Source organism: Meles meles, chromosome 10 (genome assembly GCF_922984935.1).
Source record: "Meles meles chromosome 10, mMelMel3.1 paternal haplotype, whole genome shotgun sequence".
NCBI classification, from domain to species: domain Eukaryota; kingdom Metazoa; phylum Chordata; class Mammalia; order Carnivora; family Mustelidae; genus Meles; species Meles meles.
In genome coordinates, this window is record NC_060075.1 from 91,192,288 (window position 1) to 91,215,111 (window position 22,824).

At 35.6% G+C, this 22,824-nt stretch overlaps 1 protein-coding gene across 1 annotated transcript in view; it reads right to left on the minus strand.

Moving 5' to 3' along the window:
• The window catches only part of COG5 (component of oligomeric golgi complex 5), a 294,754-nt gene that overhangs the window by 66,551 nt on the left and 205,379 nt on the right, over positions 1 to 22,824 (minus strand). Inside the window, exon 12 of the mRNA XM_046020510.1 lies at positions 5,834 to 6,038. Within this exon, the coding sequence (XP_045876466.1) occupies positions 5,834 to 6,038 (205 nt within the window). The remainder of the gene's footprint in view (positions 1 to 5,833; positions 6,039 to 22,824) is intronic.

The window sequence follows — 22,824 nt, forward strand, 5'->3', positions numbered from 1 at the left end:
TAAAATTCCCTGTTCCTCTTAAAGTTCACTAATGAGAAACTTAAGGTTGCTAATGAGAAAGACAAACACAAAAATAAACACACATTTTTAAGTGTTTTAAATATGGAATATGAGAGTCATAGTTTTAAGAGAAAAATAAAGCAAGCAAGCCAGAAAGAATGAGTTTAGCTCTCTCTCTCTTTATCCTATTTTGGATCCTATAAGGCGAGGGAAGGTTTGCTGAGCAGAACTGAGGAGAAAGAGGGGGCCAAATGACAGAGATTTTCAGGATAAGATCATTCCAGGCAAAGAAAACAGGAAGTGCAAAGGCCCTGAGGAGGGACCACACCAGGCTCAGTGCACCAAAAACTTAGAGGAGCAGAGCACGTAAGTGCCAGGAGAGTAACACAAGACGAAGTCAAACAGGGAATAGGTGGAATAAATCATGCCACGCTTTGTAGGTCAATAAAGGTGCTAGATTTTACTCAAAAGAACTTGCTCTTAGACCTTACTGTGATCAATGCTATGGAATCCTTTCCTACTCTCACCCTCCATCAGCCCACCAGGTCTGTCCTTCTCTATCTGCAGCCAACTATTTCAAGGAACTCTCATTAGCATCCTGATTTTTCTAATTCACCTTCCTTTCAAAGCTCTTACTAGGAATATCTTATTTAGATGGTCTCTGTATCTGCTGCTAAGCTACCCACATATTGCAGAGAAAAAGTAATTTGTTTCTATTATACATCTATGCAAACCCCTTAATTTCAAAAGACCGGAAGCACATGGTATTGACTTAAAATTCTACATTTGCAGCCCCTTGCTTTCTACAGGTGACCGTTTGCCTCTCCTTTACACTAAGAGCAAACCATTGGCAATGGCCTTCATCGACTTGGACTTCTCTAGTTTTTTTCTCCCTTTGGGACTTCATCTACTCTCTGATTTTCCTGTTATCTCAAAGAAAGAAGTAGCTTTATTCCTTTTTCCATATCAAAACTTCTCAGAAGAATTGAATCTACTTCCTTTCTCACTTTTTTTTTGTAATAAACTGCTTTATTGAGAGAGAATTCACATTCAATTCAACCATTTTTTAAACTGTACAACTCAATGGTTTTTAGTATGGTCACAGATATGTGTAACCATCACCATCAGTTTTAGGACATTTTTATCACCTCAAAAAGAAACTTTGTACCCTTTAACTATAACCCCTTTACCATCTCACTCTATCCCCAACCCTAATCAACTACTAATTTTTATCTCCACAATTTTGCTATTCTAGAATTTCATATGAATAGGATAAAAAAATTGTTTTTTTTGTGAATGGCTTTGTTCACTCAGCATAATGTTTTCAAGGTTCAGTTACATTGTAGCATGTATCATTCCTTTTTATGGCTGAATAGTATTCCATTGTATAGATATATATCACTGTTTTTTACACATTGGTCTGCTGATGGACATACAGGATGTTTCTATCTTTTGGCTATTATGAATAATGTTGTTGTAAGCATTTGTTACAAATTTGTGTCAACATTTAAAAAATCTGCTTAATGTTTTCTTTTGTAATAAAATATAAAGTTTATCATTTTAGCCATTTTTAAGGGTACAGTTTGGTGCTATTACGTATATTCCTACTTGACTGTGCAACCATCACCACCATCCATCTACAGAACTTTTTCATCATCCCATACAGAAACTAGATCCATTAAAAAATACTCCTCAGTCCACCCTCCCCAGACATGTCTTTACTTGTTCAGACATGTACTTAGGAGTAGAATTGCTGGGTCATGGTGACTGGCTTTAGTTGTTTGAGTAACTGAAAAATGATTTCCAAAGCCCTATGCCATTTTAGATTTCCAACAGCAATGTATGAGAGTTCTAATTTCTCCACATTCTTGCCAACACTTGTTATTATCTTTTTGATAAAAGCATCTTAGTGGTGTAAAGTAGTCATTGTGGTTCTGATTTGCATTTCCTGATGGCAAGCATATTTTCATGTGCTTATGGGCCATCTGTCTATGTTCTTGGGAGATACGTCTACTCAGATCCTTTGCTCATTTTTTAATTGGTTAAATTGTCTTTTATTGTTGAATTCGAAGGTTTCTTCCATATTCTACATACAAGTCCATTGACAGATAGAGGAGTTGTAAGTACTTTCTCCCATTCTTGATGGTGTCCTTTGAAGTACAAAAGTTTTAATATGTGAAATAGTCCAATATGTATTTTCTCTTTTGTTGCTCTTGCTTTGGTCGTATAGCTAAGAATTCTTTGTCAAATTCTAAGTCATGAAGACTTGCCTGCATATTTTGTTCTGTTTTATATTTTTGACCTTATATTTAGTTTTTTTAAAAATCCATTTTGAGTTATTTTTGTATATGGTGTGGGGTAAGATTCCAGCTTTATCCTTTTAACTGAAACCATCCAGTTGTCTTACCACCATTTGTCAAAAAGAGTATTCTTTCCCTGCTGTATGATCTTGAAAAGCTTTTTGAAAATCAGCTGACCATTGATATAAGTCTTTTCTAGACTTTCAATTCTTCTTTCTTTTTTGAAAGACTTATTTATTTGAGAGAGAGAAAGAGAACATGCACGGGGGTGTGGGTAGGAAGAGTGGGGAAGCACACTCCCCACTGAGAAGGAAAGCTGCCCTGGGGCTCCATCACAGGACTCTGGGATCATGACTTGAGCCGAAGGCAGCCACTTAACCAACTGAACCACCCAGGCATTCCTGGACTCTCAATTATATTCCATTAATCAGTATGTCTCTCCTTGTACCAGGACCTTATCATCTTGATTACCATTGCTCTGTAGTAAGTTTCACAACTGGGAGGCATAACTCCTACTTTATTCTCTTTTTTTCAATACTGACTTGGTCATCCTAGGCTACCTTGTAAATCCATACGAACTTCAGAATCAGGTTGTTACTTTCTACAAAAAAGTCAGCTGAGATTCTAACAGCAACTGAGGTGAATCTATAGGCCCATTTTGTAAATATTACTATCTTAGTGATGTTAGGTCTGGTGATTCATGAACATGAAATGTTTTCAATTTACTTAGCTCTTCAATTTCTTTCAGCAATATTTTGTAGTTTTCAGAGTGTAAGTTTTATACTTCTTTTGTTAAATTTCTTCTTTTAAGTATTTTATCGTTGTGGTATTACTGCCATATACAGTGTATCTATTAATGCCACAAATCCAACAATGAGTCGTTATAATTATCACTCTACAATCTGTCACCATTTCCATAGCACATTATAGCTCTGCTCCCACCTACCTCCTTTATGCTCTTATTGGCAAATGTATACACGTATATTGCATTTCTACGTGTTATAAGCCCAACAGTGCATTCTATACATTTTATACAACTGCATTTTAAATCAGTTAAGCGAAAAAAGGAGAAAACACACATTTATAGTATCTTTTATAATTCCCAACTGTCTTTACTGGTGCTTTTCATTTATGTGTACTTGAATTACTGACTGAGATGACCTGGTTTTGGGCCTAAAGAACTTCCTGTACTATTTCTTACAAGTTAGGTCTGCTAGAAACAAATTCTCTGTTTCTTTTCATCTGGTCATTATGAACAACAGCTTTACTGAATACAGGATTGCTGCTTCACAGTTTCTTTCTTTGAGCACTATGAGCCCACCACTTCTGGCCTCCTCTGTTTCTGCTGAGAGGTCAGCTGTAAATCTTTGGGGCTCCCTTATAAGTGGTGAGTAGTTTTTCTTTACCTGCTATTGAGATTTTCTCCTCGTCTTTCACTTTGGACACTTACACTATGATGTGTCTGTTCGTGGTCTTTATGGTTATTCCTACTCAGAGTTTGTTGAGCTTCGTGGGTGTGTACATTGTTTTTCAATAAATTTCAGAAGTTTTCAGCCATTATGTCTTTGAGTATTTTTTTTCTTCTTCTTTCTCTCTCTCATCGTATTGTGGCACTCCCATTACATATGTGTTGGTATGTTTAATGGTGCCACACATTTCTCTGAGGCTCTGTTCATTTTTTTTTCATATTTTTCCATCTGTTCTTAGGCCTACATAAGTCTAGTTTCCAGCTGGATAATTTTTTTAATGCTAGTTCAAATCTATTATTGAGTCCCTCTAGCGATTTTTAAAATTTTACTGACTGAACTATTCAACTGCATTTCCATTTGATTCTTTTTTTATAATGTTCATCTTTTTATTGATAATCTCCATTTGATGCAACACCGTCATCATATAGTTCTTTACTTAAGCATACTTTTAGTTCTCTGAACACAGTTCTAATGGCTAATTTGAAGTCTTATTCTATTAAATCTGATGTTTGGTCACTCTCACAAGCAGTCTCTGTTGCTTGTATTTTTTACACACAGTCCCCCCCCCCCCCCCCCCGCTGCTGCTCAGTGTATGGGTCATACTGTTATGTTTCTATGTATGCCTCATTATTTTTGTTAGAAACTGGACATTTCAGATAATACATTATTGTAACTCTGGGTACTAGATCTCTGCACCTCTAGGGTTTGTTATTGTTATTTGCTTGTTTTGTGACTGGCTAGATTATTTTAGTGAAGTCTATTTCTTCCCACAGTGTGAAACCTTTGTCAGAGGGCCACACCTTTGTGTATGCCCACAGTCACCCACAGAGAACAGTGGTACTGACAGGGTTCTGTTTCCTCTCTTTCATGGACCATACTCCTTTTTAATTTTAAGGAAAGCACAAAATACCAAAAAAAAAAAAAAATTCTATCTCCTGGAAATAAAACACTATCACCATTTGTTGTGTATACTTCCAGACCTTTTTAGGGGCAAGAATATGGGTTTAAAAATAAAACTAAGCCAAAAATAGAATGATAATATATATTCTATTTTATATAACATTTAAAAACTTATTAGGTCTTTGTAGATCAAGAGATGAGTGCAGTTCTCTTGCTCCTCTTCCATTAGTTCTTATCGAATCTCTATGTTTAGCAGAAAAGACTTATTGAAGAGAAAAATGTAGTTTCATTCTATCTTCCCAGCCATGCCATTTATTTTGCCAGTGAAAACTTCTACATCTTATATTTCACTAGCCAGAACTTCTTACTACAGTGGATACAATTTAAGTATTTAGAAAAATAAAAACTGAAAGAGAAACATTTATATCCACCCAACATTTTTTTTACAAGGTAGGTGATAAGAATCTGCTGTTACCTGAGTCAGCCTTGTCACGCTAAATGATTCTGGTGTTTAAAGAAAATATGCAAACCAATCAATTGATTTGCTGCTCAAAGAGAAGTCTGAAAATAATATTCTTTTTCAATTTAGGAGGAAAGTTGGCTGCTTTAAACTTACTGATATGGTATACTCTTTTCCAAAGTTGCACCTAACTACATACACTGTATGTTATTTCCAAAGCTGCACCTAACTACATACACTGTACTTTATGCGTAAACTAAGACATTTCAGGTTTAATTGTGATTATACTCAGTTTTTTCCTACCAAATTGAGAAGCTATCCCAGCATAAGATTTCTCCTATAGTTCCTGAACACACCAGTGACTTTTATATCATATTTATTCCTGTGGTCCATCAATAATGGTACTATCTGATATAATGACAGATATACTACCAATTAAAAGATAGTGACCACATATGCTGATCTCCTACCTTCTACTCACCCTCCTTGGTGCCGTACTTTATATCAGATTCCAGTTAGGAACCAGGCTGCTCAACTAATGACTTATTCATTTATGTGCTGCAAAGTCTTCTGCAGTCTACATATAAATCATGATCATTACAAATATATAGAAGATTAGTATATTCCCATTTTCTAATTTTTAATAAAAACAGAAGGCGAAATCCTTATCATGACAACAAACAGATCTGATTAAATAAACATACTCATAATCTGGCTTTTTTGGTATGAAGATGTCTTGTGTGTCATCTTCCATATGTTGTAAGTCAACAGAGAGGTCTGTAGTTCCACTTGCATTAAAGTTTCCTTGCATATTTTGGCTGTATTGATGAAGACGCTTCCATAAGTCATTATAAAGACGTAATAATTTAGGGTATTCTCCTTCAAATGCCTGTTTCAAAAACATAGAAGCTGCCAAGCAAAATAATAACATGATAAACAATGTAATAAATGTTATATTATAATAAGAAGATAATATAAAAAATACAAATATAAAATACATAATAATAAATTATTATTTATTATTTATCACACAATATTATACTAATGATGGTAGTATATAATACTATCATTATTTATTATTTAAATGATATTGATAATAATAAATAATAAATAATTTATTATTTAAATAATAAATAATATAAAAACAATAACAAGATAAACAATAAAAACAAAATGTGGCAAATAAATTTTCTTTTGTATATGTTGATGCTACAAATAGCCTATACTAAAGGACAAACCAAAGATCTATTCTAATGAGACTTTTAAACATAATGCTAGTAAAAGTAATTTTCCTCCTAAATTATCCACTGCATTTGATATGTGAACCATATTTTGAAGCCTAATCTACAAAGAAACAGACAAATCAACAATTATAATTGAAGATTTCGATTCCCTCTCTTGCAGTAACTGATAAAACAAGTACACAGAAAATCAGTAAGCATATGGAAAATCTAAACAATACCCAAATTCACTTAATTGATATTTATATAAGACTTCATCCAAAACAGCAAAGTACACATTTTGAAGTAGAATAACAAGACCAACAGTACTCGATGCCATAATACAGTCTGGATAGATCTAAAAACTTTCAAGTTATACAAAGTCAGTAACAGAAAGAAATCTTCAAAAATCCTGAATAAGTACCCAGAAGTAGAATTGCCAGATAAAATATGATAGTTCTATATTTAATTTTTTGAGGAACCTCCATATTTCCACAGTGGCTGCACCAATTTACATTCCCACCAACAGTGCACAAGGCTTCCTTTTCCTCCACATCCTAATCACTTTTTTTGTCCCTATCCCTTTTAGCAAGAATATAAAGCATACAAAGTCTCCTCCAACCTAACTAGCTAATCTTGAATCCACTTACAATATGAAAATGACCACCCTTATTATCTCACAGAAAAAAACAAAGGTCACCCAAAAAAATCCCTTCAACTTTTTACCCTCCATCGCCCTATACATGTTTCTAGTTTTCAGCTTTCTGCACAGGACTCAAGTACCCATTCCACAGAACACACACAACAGAATAACAGTAATAACACGACCTTCAGTAACATGATTTACTGAAAAGAGTTCATGGGCTTTTGGGTGGAATTCTCACTGTCCTTTCATTATATCATTATATTTCATTATATCCCAATAGGGCTAAAAAAACTATTATGAAGTAGTCAAATAAGTAAAAAGTCAAATGAAAGAGTGCCTCTCCGTGTGGTTTTGCCACCAACTGGACAAACACCTAAGATGTTTCATTAAGATTTTCCATTTTACTTTTGGTTTTTAGTGATTTCTTCTTTCATTTTCATTCCATTTTATAACTACATAAAGTATTTATAGGGCAATGAAATTAAATCTACACAACAAAGTACATTTGAAGAAGCCTATAGCTTTTATCCCTGGTCTCCCTAATGTATTCCTCACACACACCCTCCCGTCCGCCCCTGCTATTGGTAATCATTTTTTGGATTTTATGGTTTATTCTTCCATTTCTTTTTTTTTTTTTTAAGATTTTTATTTATTTATTTGACAGAAGACAGCGAGAGAGGGAACACAAGCGGAGGGAGTGGGAGAGGGAGAAGCAGGCTTCTCACTGAGCAGGGAGCCCAAAGCGGGACTGGATCCAATGAGACCAGGATCATGACCTGAGCTGAAGGCAGACACTTAACGACTGAGCCACCCAGGCACCCCTGTTCTTCCTTTTCTTAAAAATATAAGTCAAATGTGTATTTATGCCACTCCCTAACTATGGTAAACAACAGCATATTGCACACGTATTTCTCCACTTTTTAAACTTAATATCTTGGAGATCATTCCATAGCAGCATATAAAGATATTCCTCATTTCTTTTTTTGGGTCTCTTTCTCATTCTTTTTTTTTTTTTTAAGATTTTATTTACTTATTTGAGAGAGAGAGAATGAGTGAGAGTACAGGAGAGAAGGGAGAGTCAGAGGGAGAAGTGGACTCCCTGCTGAGCTGGGAGCCCGATGTGGGACTCGATACCGGGACTCCAGGATCATGACCTGAGCCGAGGGCAGTCCCTTAACCAACTGAGCCACACAAGCGTCCCTCTCATTCTTTTTAATAGTTGCATGGCATTTCATTCTATCAACGCACAGCTTGTTTAATCACCTAAGTGATGAACACTTGGGCTACTTCCGGTTTTTTTCTATTCCAAATAATGATCCAATGAATAGTTCTGTGAATACATCTCTTCATAGTTTTGCTAGTGCATCTATAGAATAGATCCTTAGAAGCAGAACTGCTGAGTAAAAAAGTAAATGCTTATATGACTTCGTTAGATACACTGAACTCCCCTCCAATAAGGTCTGTATTTGAGTTCACAATGTGTGAGGAGTGACGTTTCTCCACAGGCTTATCAACAGAGTGTATTTTTAAACTTCTTTGATTTTTTTTTTTTTTTTTTGCTCATTTGATAGATGAGAAATGGTGTCTCTATGTACTTTTATTTTGCATTTCTCAATTCATGGGGAACACTGAGCATCTTTTTCAAATTAAAGGAAGCTAACTTTTTTTTCTTTAGGATTGTTGGTCTTTTTCTTCTCATTTTAGCAACTTTTTATAGTACGAATACAAGCTTCTTTTCTATGATGCAAGTTATAAATGTTTTTCAAGTTTGTCACTTGTATTTTTATTTTGCTAAAGGTTTTTTTCCTGCCATGTAAAATTTTTAATATAATCAAATCATCAATCTTTTCATAATTGCCTCTAGATGTTAAATCAGTTAGAGAAGTTTTCCCTATTCCTAGCTTACTCACTGTTTTCTTCCAACCCTTGAATGGTTCCATAGTTTACATTTAATTCTTTGATCCATTTGGCATTTCACTCTACTCTTCAATTCTGAATGCTTTATCCATTTCCTAATGACTGGTCACATATGTGCGTTCAACAAATCCTCAAGAAGGATTTAATTAAATATCTTGGTCTCATGTTTGCTTTCTTTTTCTACCTCAGTGAAAACTGCTTCATGTTTTATGTTGATGACATAAAATCTTAACTGCAAAGGATCAAATATATAATGGTATAAGGAAAAAGGTAAAAAGTATTTGATATTCTATTATCCTAAGATAATCACTCCAACATTTGGTACCGTCCTTTTGTGTTCCTGTTTATCATACATACACACTGTTATTTTCTAAAAGCACTTCACATTAGGATCTCATTTAGCTTGTAAGAGCTTACTATTTTTTTAATGAAAGGTATTTTTATTTTTAGTTTTTCTGCTCAATTTCCTAATTCTCACAGCCTTTAAATATTAATTTAACACTTTAGGCATCCATTTCAACAGCATGTCAGTTACATAATGAGCACTCTGCTTTGTGACAGGAACATAATATGGAACAGAGGTACTGATAAGCTTTTTCTAGAGCCTGGTAGAACATACAGACAAGCAAGGAGGTGGACCATTATGAAACGGTGGGATAATTATAAAATTGGGGACATATAAGAGCTTTATGGGAGCAGACAGAGGATGTCAAACCCATATCTAAGCATGTGTATGGGGAGGGAGATATCAAGGAACACTTCATTTCTAAACTGAGATTGGGGAAATGAATGTGAGTTATCCATATGAAGGGGAGGATACGACATGTGTTTCAGGTATTTGTAAAGATGAGATGAGAGAGGATGATTTATTCACAAACTAAAACTCCATTACAGAGATGAAAAAATTAGAAAGGAAAAAAAAAAAAAGAGCACTGATAAGAAGGGACCAGAAAAGTCGTGTTGGGAATGTATCCTGGGAGTTAACAGGGGAAGAAGAGTAGAGGCAGACCAGGGCTCCCACTGTAACATTTAAAGAAGCAATATATATTTCTTACAAATTCAAGCTTGGACCAAGCAGAGAACCTCATGCTGGAGAAAAAACTAGCAGAGCTTTTAGTGGTTCACGGAACTGGAGTATAAATTTTGAAACTTAAGTACTCTTAACCCTAGTGTCCCATGGAAGATTTAGCTAGCTATGGACTTGCAAGAGAAGCTTGGGAACTAGGTCTAAAACTTCAAAGGGCAGAAATAAAATATGCTTGATATTTGTGGAAACATGTTGGAAACAAAGGCTAGCTGAGGGGAGAGAACATGCCACAAACACACGCAGGTCTTCCTTCCCATAAAGACATTCACCAGATTCTGAAGTTTCATGAAGCAGAAGGCTGAAGAGCCTTGTCTGGAGACCTCTGGATGGCAAAGCTAGATCAAACTCAGTCTTTCAGGGATGAGGAGACAAAGACCTTCCAACCTCTCAATTAAAAGCCTGGGAGAAACATGCTCCCCATTCCCAAATAAAGAAAAATTAGAGATCGACTGACTACCTCAATCCAACCCAATCCGAGAATGAGTGGAAACAATCAACCTATTTATGTACAATTAGACTGTCAAAGGGGTAGAAAAGAGAACATTGAAAAGCTTCAGAATATGTGAATAAAATCTTATGAATCAATCAGACAGGCAGTTCCACAGAAATTAACAGAAACTTAACTTATCTAAATAGCTCATAAATATGTGAGAAAATGAGTATTATGAAACACTAGGGAAATAAAATAAAGACTGCAGGGGCGCCTGGGTGGCTCAGTGGGTTAAGCCTCTGCCTTCAGCTCAGGTCATGATCTCAGGGTCCTGGGATCGAGCCCCGTATCGGGCTCTCTGCTTGGCAGGGAGCCTGCTTCCTCCCCTCTCTGGCTGCTGCTCTGCCTACTTGTAATCTCTCTCTCTCTCTCTCTCTGTAAAAAAGAAAAAAAAAAATTAAAAAAAAAAAAAAAAAAAGACTGCAATGTGATTTGACTAAATGTCCACCAAAATGGTTAAAGGAAAAAACCACGAACAATAGCAAGTGCTGACAAGGATGTGGGAAAACGTGGACTGCCAAGGAAAGTTTAAATTGGTGCAACTATTTTGGCAGTAACTATTGCAGCTGACCATAGGTAAACTCTATCACATACTGTATGAGTTTCCATAGCTGCTGTAACAAATTACCACAGATTTGGTGGTTTACTATAACATAAATAGATAATCTTGCAGAACTGGAGGTCAGAAGTACAAAATTGGTCTAAGCCGAAATCGAGTTATCAGCAGAGCTGTGTTCCTTCTGAAGGTTCTGAAGGAGTTTTTCCTTGACTTCTCCACCTGCCTACACCGCTTGGCTTGCGGGCCCCTTCCCATAATCACATCTCCTCCTCTCACTCTCCTGCCTCTCTCTGACCCTTCTACAGGCCTCTGTGACTATACTGGGCCCCCCGAGATAATCCAGGACAATTTCTCCACCTCAAGATCTTTAAATCACATCTGAAAAATCCCTTTTGCCATGTAAGGTAACACATGCAAATCTCTATGAAATATATAATTCTGTCCACTATGTGTACCTATTTTTTAGTCCCAGGTTTATTCCCAGTAAAAATGGACAGAATTATCATAGGAGCATTACTCAAAATAGCTCAAAATGGGAAACAATCCAAATGCCCATCAATAATATGGTGGATAAATATATTCTGATATATTCACAAAATGGAACATTTTACAACATTGAAAATGACCTACAAGTGCATGTAACAATATAGAGGATTCTTAGAAGCATACTGAGCGAGAAATGTCAAAGGGCAAATATAAGAGTACAAACTGGATCATTTTATCTATATAAAATAATAATTTTAAAAAACTGTGTCATTAGAAATGAGTGAATACTGGGGCGCCTGGGTGGCTCAGTGGGTTAAAGCCTCTGCCTTCGGCTCAGGTCATGATCCCGGGGTCCTGGGATCGAGCCCCGCATCGGGTTCTCTGCTCAGCAGGGAGCCTGCTTCCTCCTCTCTCTCTCTCTGCCTGCCTCTCTGCCTACTTGAAATCTCTGTCAAATAAATAAATAAAATCTTTAAAAAAAAAAAAAAAGAAAAGAAATGAGTGAATACTGTTGTATAGGAGAAGGGCAGGCAAAACTAGGAAACCTGAGGGGAGCTCCTAGGTCAGGTAATACTTTGTTTCTTGATTTTGAGGATGTTCTTCATCTTGGTTACATAGCTATATTAACATAATATATGTATATATATAATTTTCTTTATTATTAAGTATTATATTACAACAAATGATTTTTTTAAAAGATTTTATTTATTTATTTGACAGACAGAGATCACAAGTAGGCAGAGAGGCAGGCAGGACAGGGGGAGCAGACTCCCTGCTGAGCAGAGAGCTCGATGCAGAGCTCCATCCCAGGACCCCAAGATCATGACCAGAGCCGAAGGCAGAGGCTTAACCAACTGAGCCACCCAGGTGCCCCTACAATAAATGATTTTTTAAGAGTAATTGGGGAGCCTGGGTGGCTCAGTTGATTATGTGTCCAACCCTGGATTTCAGCTCAGACTGAGAAGGGACCAGGCCCCGTGTTGGGCTCCTTGTTCAGCACTATCTGCTCATCCCTCTCCCTCTGCTCCTACCACCCCCAACCTGCTCACATGCTCTATCTCTAAAATAGATAAATAAAATCTTAAAAAAGAAAAAAGAGTAACAGGGAATCAATGAAAAATTTTTAATCTTTTAAAATTTATTTTTTTTGTTTTATTGAGATATAACTGACTTGTAACATTGCATTAGCTCAAGATGTGCAATATAATTACTTGATATATATCTATATATATACCAATGTAAGATTGAATATCTTTTTTTTTTTTTAAAGATTTTATTTACTATTTGACAGAGAGAGAGAGAGAGATCACAAGCAGGCAGAGCAGCAGGCAGAGAGAGGGGGAAGCAGGCTCCCTGCTGAGCAGAAAGCCTGATGCGGGTGGGGTTCAATCCCAGGACCCTGAGATCATGACATGAGCCAAAGGCAGAGGCTTAACCCACTGAGCCACCCAGGTGCCCTAAGATATTGAATATCTTATATAAGATATATATATGAATACATATACATATATTTATGAAACCAATATAAGATATTTGTTAACATTATATATATATATATATCTTATATATATCCTTTATTGGTTATATATATATAAATAAAAATCCTTTATTTTTTAATTTTATATATTTATATATATTTTATTTTATATATATATATATATATCTATCTTAAACCAATAAAGGATTTTTATCAAGAGAATTAAAAATCAAGAGATTTTTATCAAGAGAATTACATGATCAAATTTTCCCTGCAAAGAAAGTCTCCAAAAACTTATTTGATGGCTAAGACTCACCTCTAGGTTCTATAAACTTTTTGTACTTTCCTTTTTTCTTAAGATTTTATTTATTTATTTGAAAGAGAGAGAGACAGGGAATGAGAGAGACAGAGCATGAGAGGGGTGAGGGTCAGAGGGAGAAGCAGACTCCCTGCTCAGCAGGGAGCCCGATATGGGACTGGATCCTGGGACTCCAGGATCATGACCTGAGCCAAAAGCAGTTTCTTAACTAACTGAGCAACCCAGGTGCCCTAAACTATCAGTACTTTCCTAAAAAAAGACTTCAGTTCTCAACAACAGTTATTCCTCTTTTTGAACAAACTCCAAGTTTTTGACTTGAGGTATTAAACACAGGGTGCTTTGGAAGGTCTCTTATAAACCCATTTGAACTCTACCGTGAAAAAGTGCTTCAACTGCAGGGATCAAAACTCCAAAAGTCACTTTAAATAAAGGTGGAAGATGTAATTCCTAAATATGTATTTTTAAATTGTACATTGACTTTTACGAAATGTATCACAATTATCATTTAACATGTACATCATTCTAACATTTAAAAAAACTACATTAAAGAAAGTTCTCATAATTCATAAAGGTTGCTTATCACCCTACTTCTCAGGACAACTAGACTCCTGATTTATCACTATATTTTTAAAAAGGTAAAGAAAATGAGTTTTAGCATACATGCCAAGTATTAAAGCTTTCTAAATCTTAAAAGATATATATCTCTTCAGTGTTTCTCTTACTCACACTTGGCTTTCCAAAGCACTACAGATATGTACCACATAGCTCTCTTAATTGTATGAATCATCTCCTTGAGTTGCATAAGAGTTTTGAGAGAATGATATTATACAAAGGTTTTAAACATTTTTTAAAAGATTTGCTTGCCAGAATATTTCAAACATATTTCAAAAAAAATGTTTTAGGTTCTTAAGCTTTTATAAGAGGATGCTGGCATTTTTTTCTTACTTGATTCCTCCCTCTTTTCTTCCTTCCAGTCAACAAGCCCTTATTGAAGTCCTACTGTGCGCCAGTTACTTTTTTAGCTTTTGAAAATACTGCTGTTATCAAAATAATATTTTGATTAGATTACATTCTAGTGGGGGAAAGGGATCCAGACATGATAAATAAATAATATGGTATATTAACAAGTGATAAGAGCTATGATGAAAAATAGGGCAAAGTAAGGGGGATAAGACATTCTGGGAAAATCATCAGATAAAAAAGAAGAATTATGTTCTAATTTCAAAGAACTTAAAATGGTAATGTTTATCTTGCTTTTTTCTACTAAAACTTAAAATATATATATATATATATATATATATATATATATATATATATATCAATCATAGCACAACAGGTTGGTCAACAAATACTATTACCTAGGAAGTACAATATAAAAGTAACAGACATAAAGCTTAGAAGTCATTTTGTAAATAACTACCACCTATAGATAATTAAAGTGGCAGATCCTCCATAGAAGCTTTCAAGGTGACAAGTTCAAGCCCCATTTTTAATAAAGTAAATTCACTGTCGTGGGTTATATTTTATTATACCTACTAGAACTTCTTTTTACTCAGCATGAACATTTATAATCAGAAAGAACATGTTCCTAAGTAGGAAAATTTCCCTTCAGATATTTTCTGCCAAAATATTACTTACTTAGACAATCTGTTACATTGTGTATAATCTTCAACTCTGCAGATGGTTGCATTCCTTAATATTGCCTGTCTATAATTTTAAGAAGTACTACAGCACACTTCAGGGATTGTATGTGCTATATAAAATGGAAGGTGCTTTACAAACAACTTGCTTTGGAGTTCTCCCAAAGGAAGTTATTAAAGTAATAAGGCTATCAGAAGTAACAAACTACTGTGAATGTGAAATATTAATGGAATTTTCTGCCCCAAATATTCTATTTCCTCTTCCGACTACACAAGCTAGACAGGTCCTGTAATGAGAACTGGAAAACATCTCCAGGATTTGGTAATTAAAAAGGTAGGTCACTGCTTACTTTAATGAGAACAATTTTGATAGAATGGTGGCAGACCGCTGGAGTACACCTAGTTGAGAAATCAACAGGCTGAAATGAGGACAAAAAACTGCAAACTACTCTTTTGAGAAATTTGGATAAAAAGAGAGCTCAAATAGTAACTAAAGAGGAACTCTCTAGTTTTTAGTTTTCTACTACATTAGAGCAACTTGATAGGTTTCCTGAGAGGAAGAAATCAAAAGAAAAGGAGAAACACAAGTTAGAACAGAGAGACCAAAGAATGGTGTTGCTTGGAGCAAAGGGTAAACAAAGCAGGCAGGTGGCCAACAGTGAATGGGCAGCTCTGAAGAACAGGATTGTCACCTCACTCTCAGAGATCCACTGGGAGAAAATAAGGCTTTTCTTAGAGGGAAGGTCCGGGATATTGAAAAATTTCCTAATGGCACTAATTATCTTAATAACCCAGGAGATGGGGCTGGTCACTGAGAGTGAGCAGAATGGGAAAAGGAGAGCATGTGAAAAATATGAAAGGCTTGTAATGCTCAAGGACGATGAGAAAGCAGATGACCAAAGAGAAGTAAATGACAGTTCCGTTGAACACACACATACCATAAACATTTTGAAACATACTTTTAACTATTACTCTTAAAACTAGATGAGGTACTTCTGCTTCTTGTCAAGGTGGAGTAACAAGGACCAGAATTAACCTATCTGAAACAACCAAAAAAACAACAGACAAAATGTATGAAATAATGGTTTTGAAAACACCATGCATTCAAAGATAGAATGTAATAAAAGACGGTGATCCCTGAGAGATAGGAAATAAATGAGGTGAACCCTATGACCACCCCAGTGTCACTGGGGACTCACTAACAAGTCGCAACAACTCAGTTTTCTAGCCCTGCTCACAGGTACTGTTTGCTACCAGAAGCTAAGGCGGGGTGCCAGAAACCACAGCTCCAAACAGGCCCCAAGATCCAATTTTCGACTGGTTTGATCCAGTTTAGACACTGTGTTAACCCTCCAGATGACCTCATCTAGCTTTAATTAAGAAAGACATACCTAACAGCCTATGACCCATCCAACTGTGCCCATTTAGGGGAAGAAAAGAAGTGGTACTCTTGGTTCTGAAGCCTCTCCCCCTTCCTGGAAAAAACCCCTTTGTTAACGTGCTTACCAGCTCCTTAATTACCCTAACCCCATAAAACCCAATTGGGGAGAAGATGACTTTAGAGCATGAGCTTCCCTTCTCCATTCTCTGGTCATTGACTAAATTACGTGCTTGCCATCAAATACTGTATTGTTTTTGGCCATTTGGCAAAAGGTATCGACTAGGGAAAGAACCTACCACTTCATAACATCAGCTTATTTCCTACCAGGGTTTCCATAGCCTGGAAGGGGAAGAGACTCCTCTACCCATACTGTCCCCAGGACCAGGAAAACTGAACCAACTAGAGTTCATGGGACAGAAGACTGAGAGAAGAGAGCTGTTCAAAAAGATTAACTGTGGAAATCTGCAAATGGTCCACCATTAGTACTTAGCAAAACATTATGCAGTGTATGTGTGTGAGAAAAGTTCCAGAGTCTGGGGGAAGAAACCATACAGGATTAGAAAGAATATACCTGTTACCCATATATGACTGGGAAGCAAGCCTGTTTCTGACAGCCAGGTTGGAAAAACCTTATAACTCAGAATATTTGGTAGAGTACAAAGAAAATTATTGCCTCAGGAGTAGAAAATAATGAGGTCTAGACCAAATACTGCTCAGGTTTTGCTAGTGAATCTTAACAAGCAAGACTCAAAAAAACCAAATTGTTTCTAAGTAACTTGACAGTATCTAAGAACAAGAATATTTATAGGAAGATTAAAGTGTTAGTATCAAACACTGTAAAATTCATGTCTGATACCCAATCAAAAATTATTAGACATGCAGAAAAGTAGGAAAAAACTATCAGTAAGAAAATTCAATCAGATCCAGAACTGAGAGATGACCGAATTAGCAGATAAGAACATTTCCTTTGTAGCCTCCCCTCCACTCATTATCTGTGTGATTTGTTAGCATGAAATTTACCTTACACAATTTCTACTAAAGATGTACTAAATCAACTAATACTAAATAATACTGGAAGGTTCAGCTGGTTAAAGATTTGAAATTTTTCAAGAATGCTAAAGACAATTTTCTTTGATACATTCCTGCCATTCAGAGAAGGGATATTCAAAATAGGAACTAAATTTACACACTACAGTAAAGAAAACACTGACTATAACAACCCCAAGCTTTCAAAAAAGATTATAAGTATATTTTTAAAAAATAATTTATTTTTAAATTTAATGGGCAGAAGATATGAACAGACACTTCTCCAATGAAGACATACAAATGGCTATCAGATACATGAAAAAATGTTCATCATCACTAGCCATCGGGGAGATTCAAATTAAAACCACATTGAGATACCACCTGACACCAGTTAGAATGGCCAAAATTAGCAAGACAGGAAACAACGTATGTTGGAGAGGATGTGGAGAAAGGGGAACCCTCTTACACTGTTGGTGGGAATGCAAGTTGGTGCAGCCACTTTGGAGAACAGCATGGAGATTCCTCAAGAAATTAAAAATAGAGCTTCCCTATGACCCTGCAATTGCACTACTGGGTATTTACCCCAAAGATACAGATGTAGTGAAAAGAAGGGCCATCTGTACCCGAATGTTTATAGCAGCAATGGCCACGGTCGCCAAACTGTGGAAAGAACCAAGATGCCCTTCAACAGACAAATGGATAAGGAAGATGTGGTCCATATACACTATGGAGTATTATGCCTCCATCAGAAAGGATGAATACCCAACTTTCGTAGCAACATGGACAGGACTGGAAGAGATTATGCTGAGTGAAATAAGTCAAGCAGAGAGAGTCAAGTATCATATGGTTTCCCTTATTTGTGGAGCATAACAAAGAACATGGAGGACATGGGGAGATGGAGAGAAGGGATTGAGGGAAATTGGAAGGGGAGGTGAACCATGAGAGACTATGGACTCTGAAAAATAACTGAGGGTCTTGAAGGTGTGGGAGGTGGGAGGTTGGGGGAACAAGGCGGTGCATATTAGGGAGGGCACGTATCACATGGAGCACTGGGTGTGGTGCAAAAACAATGAATACTGTTACGCTGAAAAGAAATTAAAAAAAATATTTTTAAAGAGTGAGAGAGTGCAGGAGTGTGTGCATAAGGAGGGAGAGGAGCAGAGAGAGAGAGAAGCTCAAGCAGACTCCTCCCACCCCAACTCTGGGCTCCATGGCCCTGAGATCATGACCTGGGCCAAAATCAAGAGTCAGACACTTAAGTGAGCCACCCATGTGCCCTGAGTACATTTTTAATAAATGCTTAAAAACAGATACCTTATAGCCATAGATGAGTTTTTAACATTAGTTTTCTTTTATTCTCTCTAAAAACTGAGGTTTCAATCAATTTTATAGTTATGCTTATATATTTTGTAAGTAAATTTACATCTTTGTATTTCCTTTCTGGCATATTAGTAAATATATTCCATTAAACATAATTGGCTTATGATGTGAGAAGTTAAATATTAAAGAAAACTTCATGGTGATTATTGTTTTCATGAAAACCCATTACTTTCATACATGGTGTGAGAAACTATTGAAAGTCTGTATTTACATACTATTACAGCTGAATATTTGAAAAATTACTTCCTAAAAATAATTCATGAATTTTAAATTTCAAACAAACATATCAGTTTCAAAATACTCATTTAGTGAGAAAACTGTTAACAAATACTGAATCGAAGGTACAGATATATAGATGCTTTTTTGCTATTTTAACTTTTCTATATGTTTAGAAAAATAATAAGGTGGCATGCAGCTAAAATACTGCTTATAGATACATTTGCAGCGTAAGCAAATTAGAAAAGGAAGGGTTAAGCCAATAATCTAAACTTAGCCTTATTAAACAAGAAAATGAGCATATCAAACCCAAAGCAAAACAAATAAATAATAAACACAAGAGCAGAAAGCAATGAAATTGAAAATAAAAAAGAGAAAAATCAATGAAACCAAGTGTTGGCTTCTTTCTTTTCTTTTCTTTTTTTTAAATTTGACAGACAGAGATCACAAGCAGGCAGGGAGGCAGGCAGAGAGAGAAGGAGGGGAAGCAGGCTCCCCGCTGGGCAGAGAGCCGGACGTGGGGCTTGATTCCAGGATCCTGGGATCATGACCTGAGCCAAAGGCAGAGGCTTTAAACCACTGAGCCATCCAGGTGCCCCGAAAGTGTTGGTTTCTAAGAAGACAAAATTAACAAACCTCTAATTGTAATTATTAGGAAAAAAAGAAGAAACTAATGATATCAGGAATACAGAGCATCACACATCACATTCCACATACATCCAAAGGGTAATAAGGAAGGATTACAAGCAATAATTTAGGAAACTTCAATGAACTAGAAAAATTCTTTGAAAGACATAAACTACCAAAGCTTACCCAAGAAGAAAGAAATGGAATAATCTAAGAAAAAAAGTTGAATTTGTAGCTAAAATCTTCACACCAAGAAAATTCTAGGCCCAGATGAGTTCCTTGGTGAATTCTACCAAACACTTAAAGAGGAATAATGCCAATTTTACATAAACCGCTTGAGAAAATTGAATAGGATGGAATACTTTTCCGTTTTTTTCTCCGAGGTTTGCATTACCCCAATACCCACACTGGAGAAAGTCATTAAGAAAAACTAAATATCAGTATCTTGTAAACACATTCAACAAGCCTTATACTCAGTTTGAATCCAACCATATATAAAAAGGACAATATATCATGACTATGTAAGGTTTATCTAAGAACGCAAGGTATTAACGTACTAAAAAACAAATCCATTTGATCATCTTAAAGGATGCAGAAAAGCAATGTAAAAAAATTAACAACAGTATTTAAAAAAACTCTCAAAAATCTAGAAATGAAAGGGAACATCCTCAACCTGATTAATGGCATCACTGAAAAACATGCCATTAAGATATTAAAGTGGACTGAATGCTTCCTGAGACTATAAACAAGGCAGAAATCAATTAGACACTACTAGAGGTGGTAACCAAGAAAAAAAAAAAAATGAAAGGAAGCCAGATTGGAAAAGAAGTGAAACTGCCTTTATTTGCAAACTATATGATCATCAATATAGGAAATGTTAAAAAAATCTCCCAAAACTACCAGACTAATAAGTATGGGTAGCAAAGTCAAAGATACAAGGTCAGTACCCAGAAATCAACTGTATTTCTATATTCTAACAATGAACACTCGTAAACTAAAATTTTTAAAATGCCATTTACAATAGTACCAAAACATATGAAATAGTAATAAATTTAAGAAAAGATTTGCTAGATTTGTACTCTAAAAACTATATAGCACTGATAAAATTATAAAAGACTAAATCAATGGGGTATTTATTCTACTCATGGATCAAAAGACTCAATACTGTTAAGATGTGAATTTATCACAAAATGATCTGTAGGTTCATCATGTAATCCTAATCAAAGTCTCAGGAAGCATTTTTATAAGAACAACAACCTGATTCTGAAATATTTATGGAAAAGCAAGAGGCCTAGAATAAGCAAAATTATTTTGATAAATGAAATAACATAGAAGAATTTATAATTTTGTGATTACAAACCTAGAGATGCAAAACAAACAAGAGAAAAAAAGAACTCTAGAAATAGTCTTACACAGATATAACCAATGATTTTTCTAAGAGTGCCAGGGCAGTCAATGGGTGAAGTAATCTTTTAGATCTATATTCCAAGAAATAACCTTGACCCTTACCTATCATACAATAAACAAAAATTAACTTCAAATGAACTTGGTAAAACTTCTGGAATAAAATATAGGGGGTCTGGCCTGGGGATAAATAAAGATTTCTTTGGTCAAAAAAAAAAAAAAGAAAAGAAAAATTGGTAGGTTTGACTCTATCAAAGTTAACTTTTATCATTGGAAGGCCCTGTTAAGGAAATGAAAAGGCAAACCACGGACAAAAGAAATGTATCTGCAGAACATACATCTGAGAAAGGACTGTGAATCTAGAATGTATAAAGATCTCTTAAGACTCAGTAATAAGAGAACAAGCAATAAAATAAAAATAAAAAGCCATTAATTTTGACAAACACATGACCAAAGAAGATACGTAGATACCTAATGTGCCTGTGAAAACATGGGTCATCATTGGTCTTTAAGCCAGTGGAAGTTAGAACCACAATGAAAATCCACTACACGCTCATAAGAATGGTGAAAATGAAAAAACTGACAATATCATGGATAGATAAGGATGCAGAGCAGCTGGGGTTATGAAAGACTATTAATGGGATGCAGAATGGTACATCCATTTTGGAAAGCAGTTGAGCAGTTATTTACAAAGTTAAATACATACTCATCAAATGAACAGGCAATTTCACACATATTTTACCTGAGAATGAACACATATATCTACAAAAGACTTCTATGCAAAAAACTGCAGTAGCTTTACTTGTAATAACCCAAAGCTTTAACAACTCAGTGGCCTCCCATCTGGGGAATAGATAAACTGTTGTATACTCTATACAATGGAATACTAATCATCAATAAAAAGGCACCGCTGATATACACAACAACATGGATGAATCTTACAATAATTATGCTGATACAAAAGAATGCAGCCTGTGTGATACAACTTTTACAAAAATTTAGGAAAAGTTAACTTACACTGACCGACAGTTGATCATTACTTGCCAGGAGCCAAGAGCTGGGAGTAGGTGATTACAAAAGTACATGTGGGAAATTTGGGGGGTGATGGAAATATTCTAGATCTTCATTGTGGTGGTAGGGAAAAGGATAAAAATGATTTCAAAACTCATAGAATTTTCTGCCTGTAATTGGTGAATTTTACTGTATATAAATTGTATCTCAAAAAAGCTGACCAAAATAGATACATAATGCGAAGAGGTGCACGGTCTTCTTGGAGTAGTGTAATTTGTAGAAGTAAAGGGAGTGCGGATGTTGAACCAACCCTGCAGCCCTGGAATAAATCCCACTTGATCGTGGTGAATAATCCTTTTAATGTACTGTTGAATCCTATTGGCTAGTATTTTGGCGAGAATTTTTGCATCTGTGTTCATCAAGGATATTGGTCTGTAGTTCTCTTTTTTGGTGGGATCCTTGTCTGGTTTTGGGATCAAGGTGATGCTGGCCTCATAGAATGAGTTTGGAAGTTTTCCTTCCATTTCTATTTTTTGGAACAGTTTCAGGAGAATAGGAATGAGTTCTTCTTTAAATGTTTGGTAGAATTCCCCTGGGAAGCCGTCTGGCCCTGGGCTTTTGTTTGTTTGGAGATTTTTGATGACTGTTTCAATCTCCTTACTGGTTATGGGCCTGTTCAGGTTTTCTATTTCTTCCTGGTTCAGTTGTGGTAGTTTATATGTCTCTAGGAATGCATCCATTTCTTCCAGATTGGCCAATTTGTTGGCGTAGAGTTGCTCATAGTATGTTCTTATAATTGTCTGTATTTC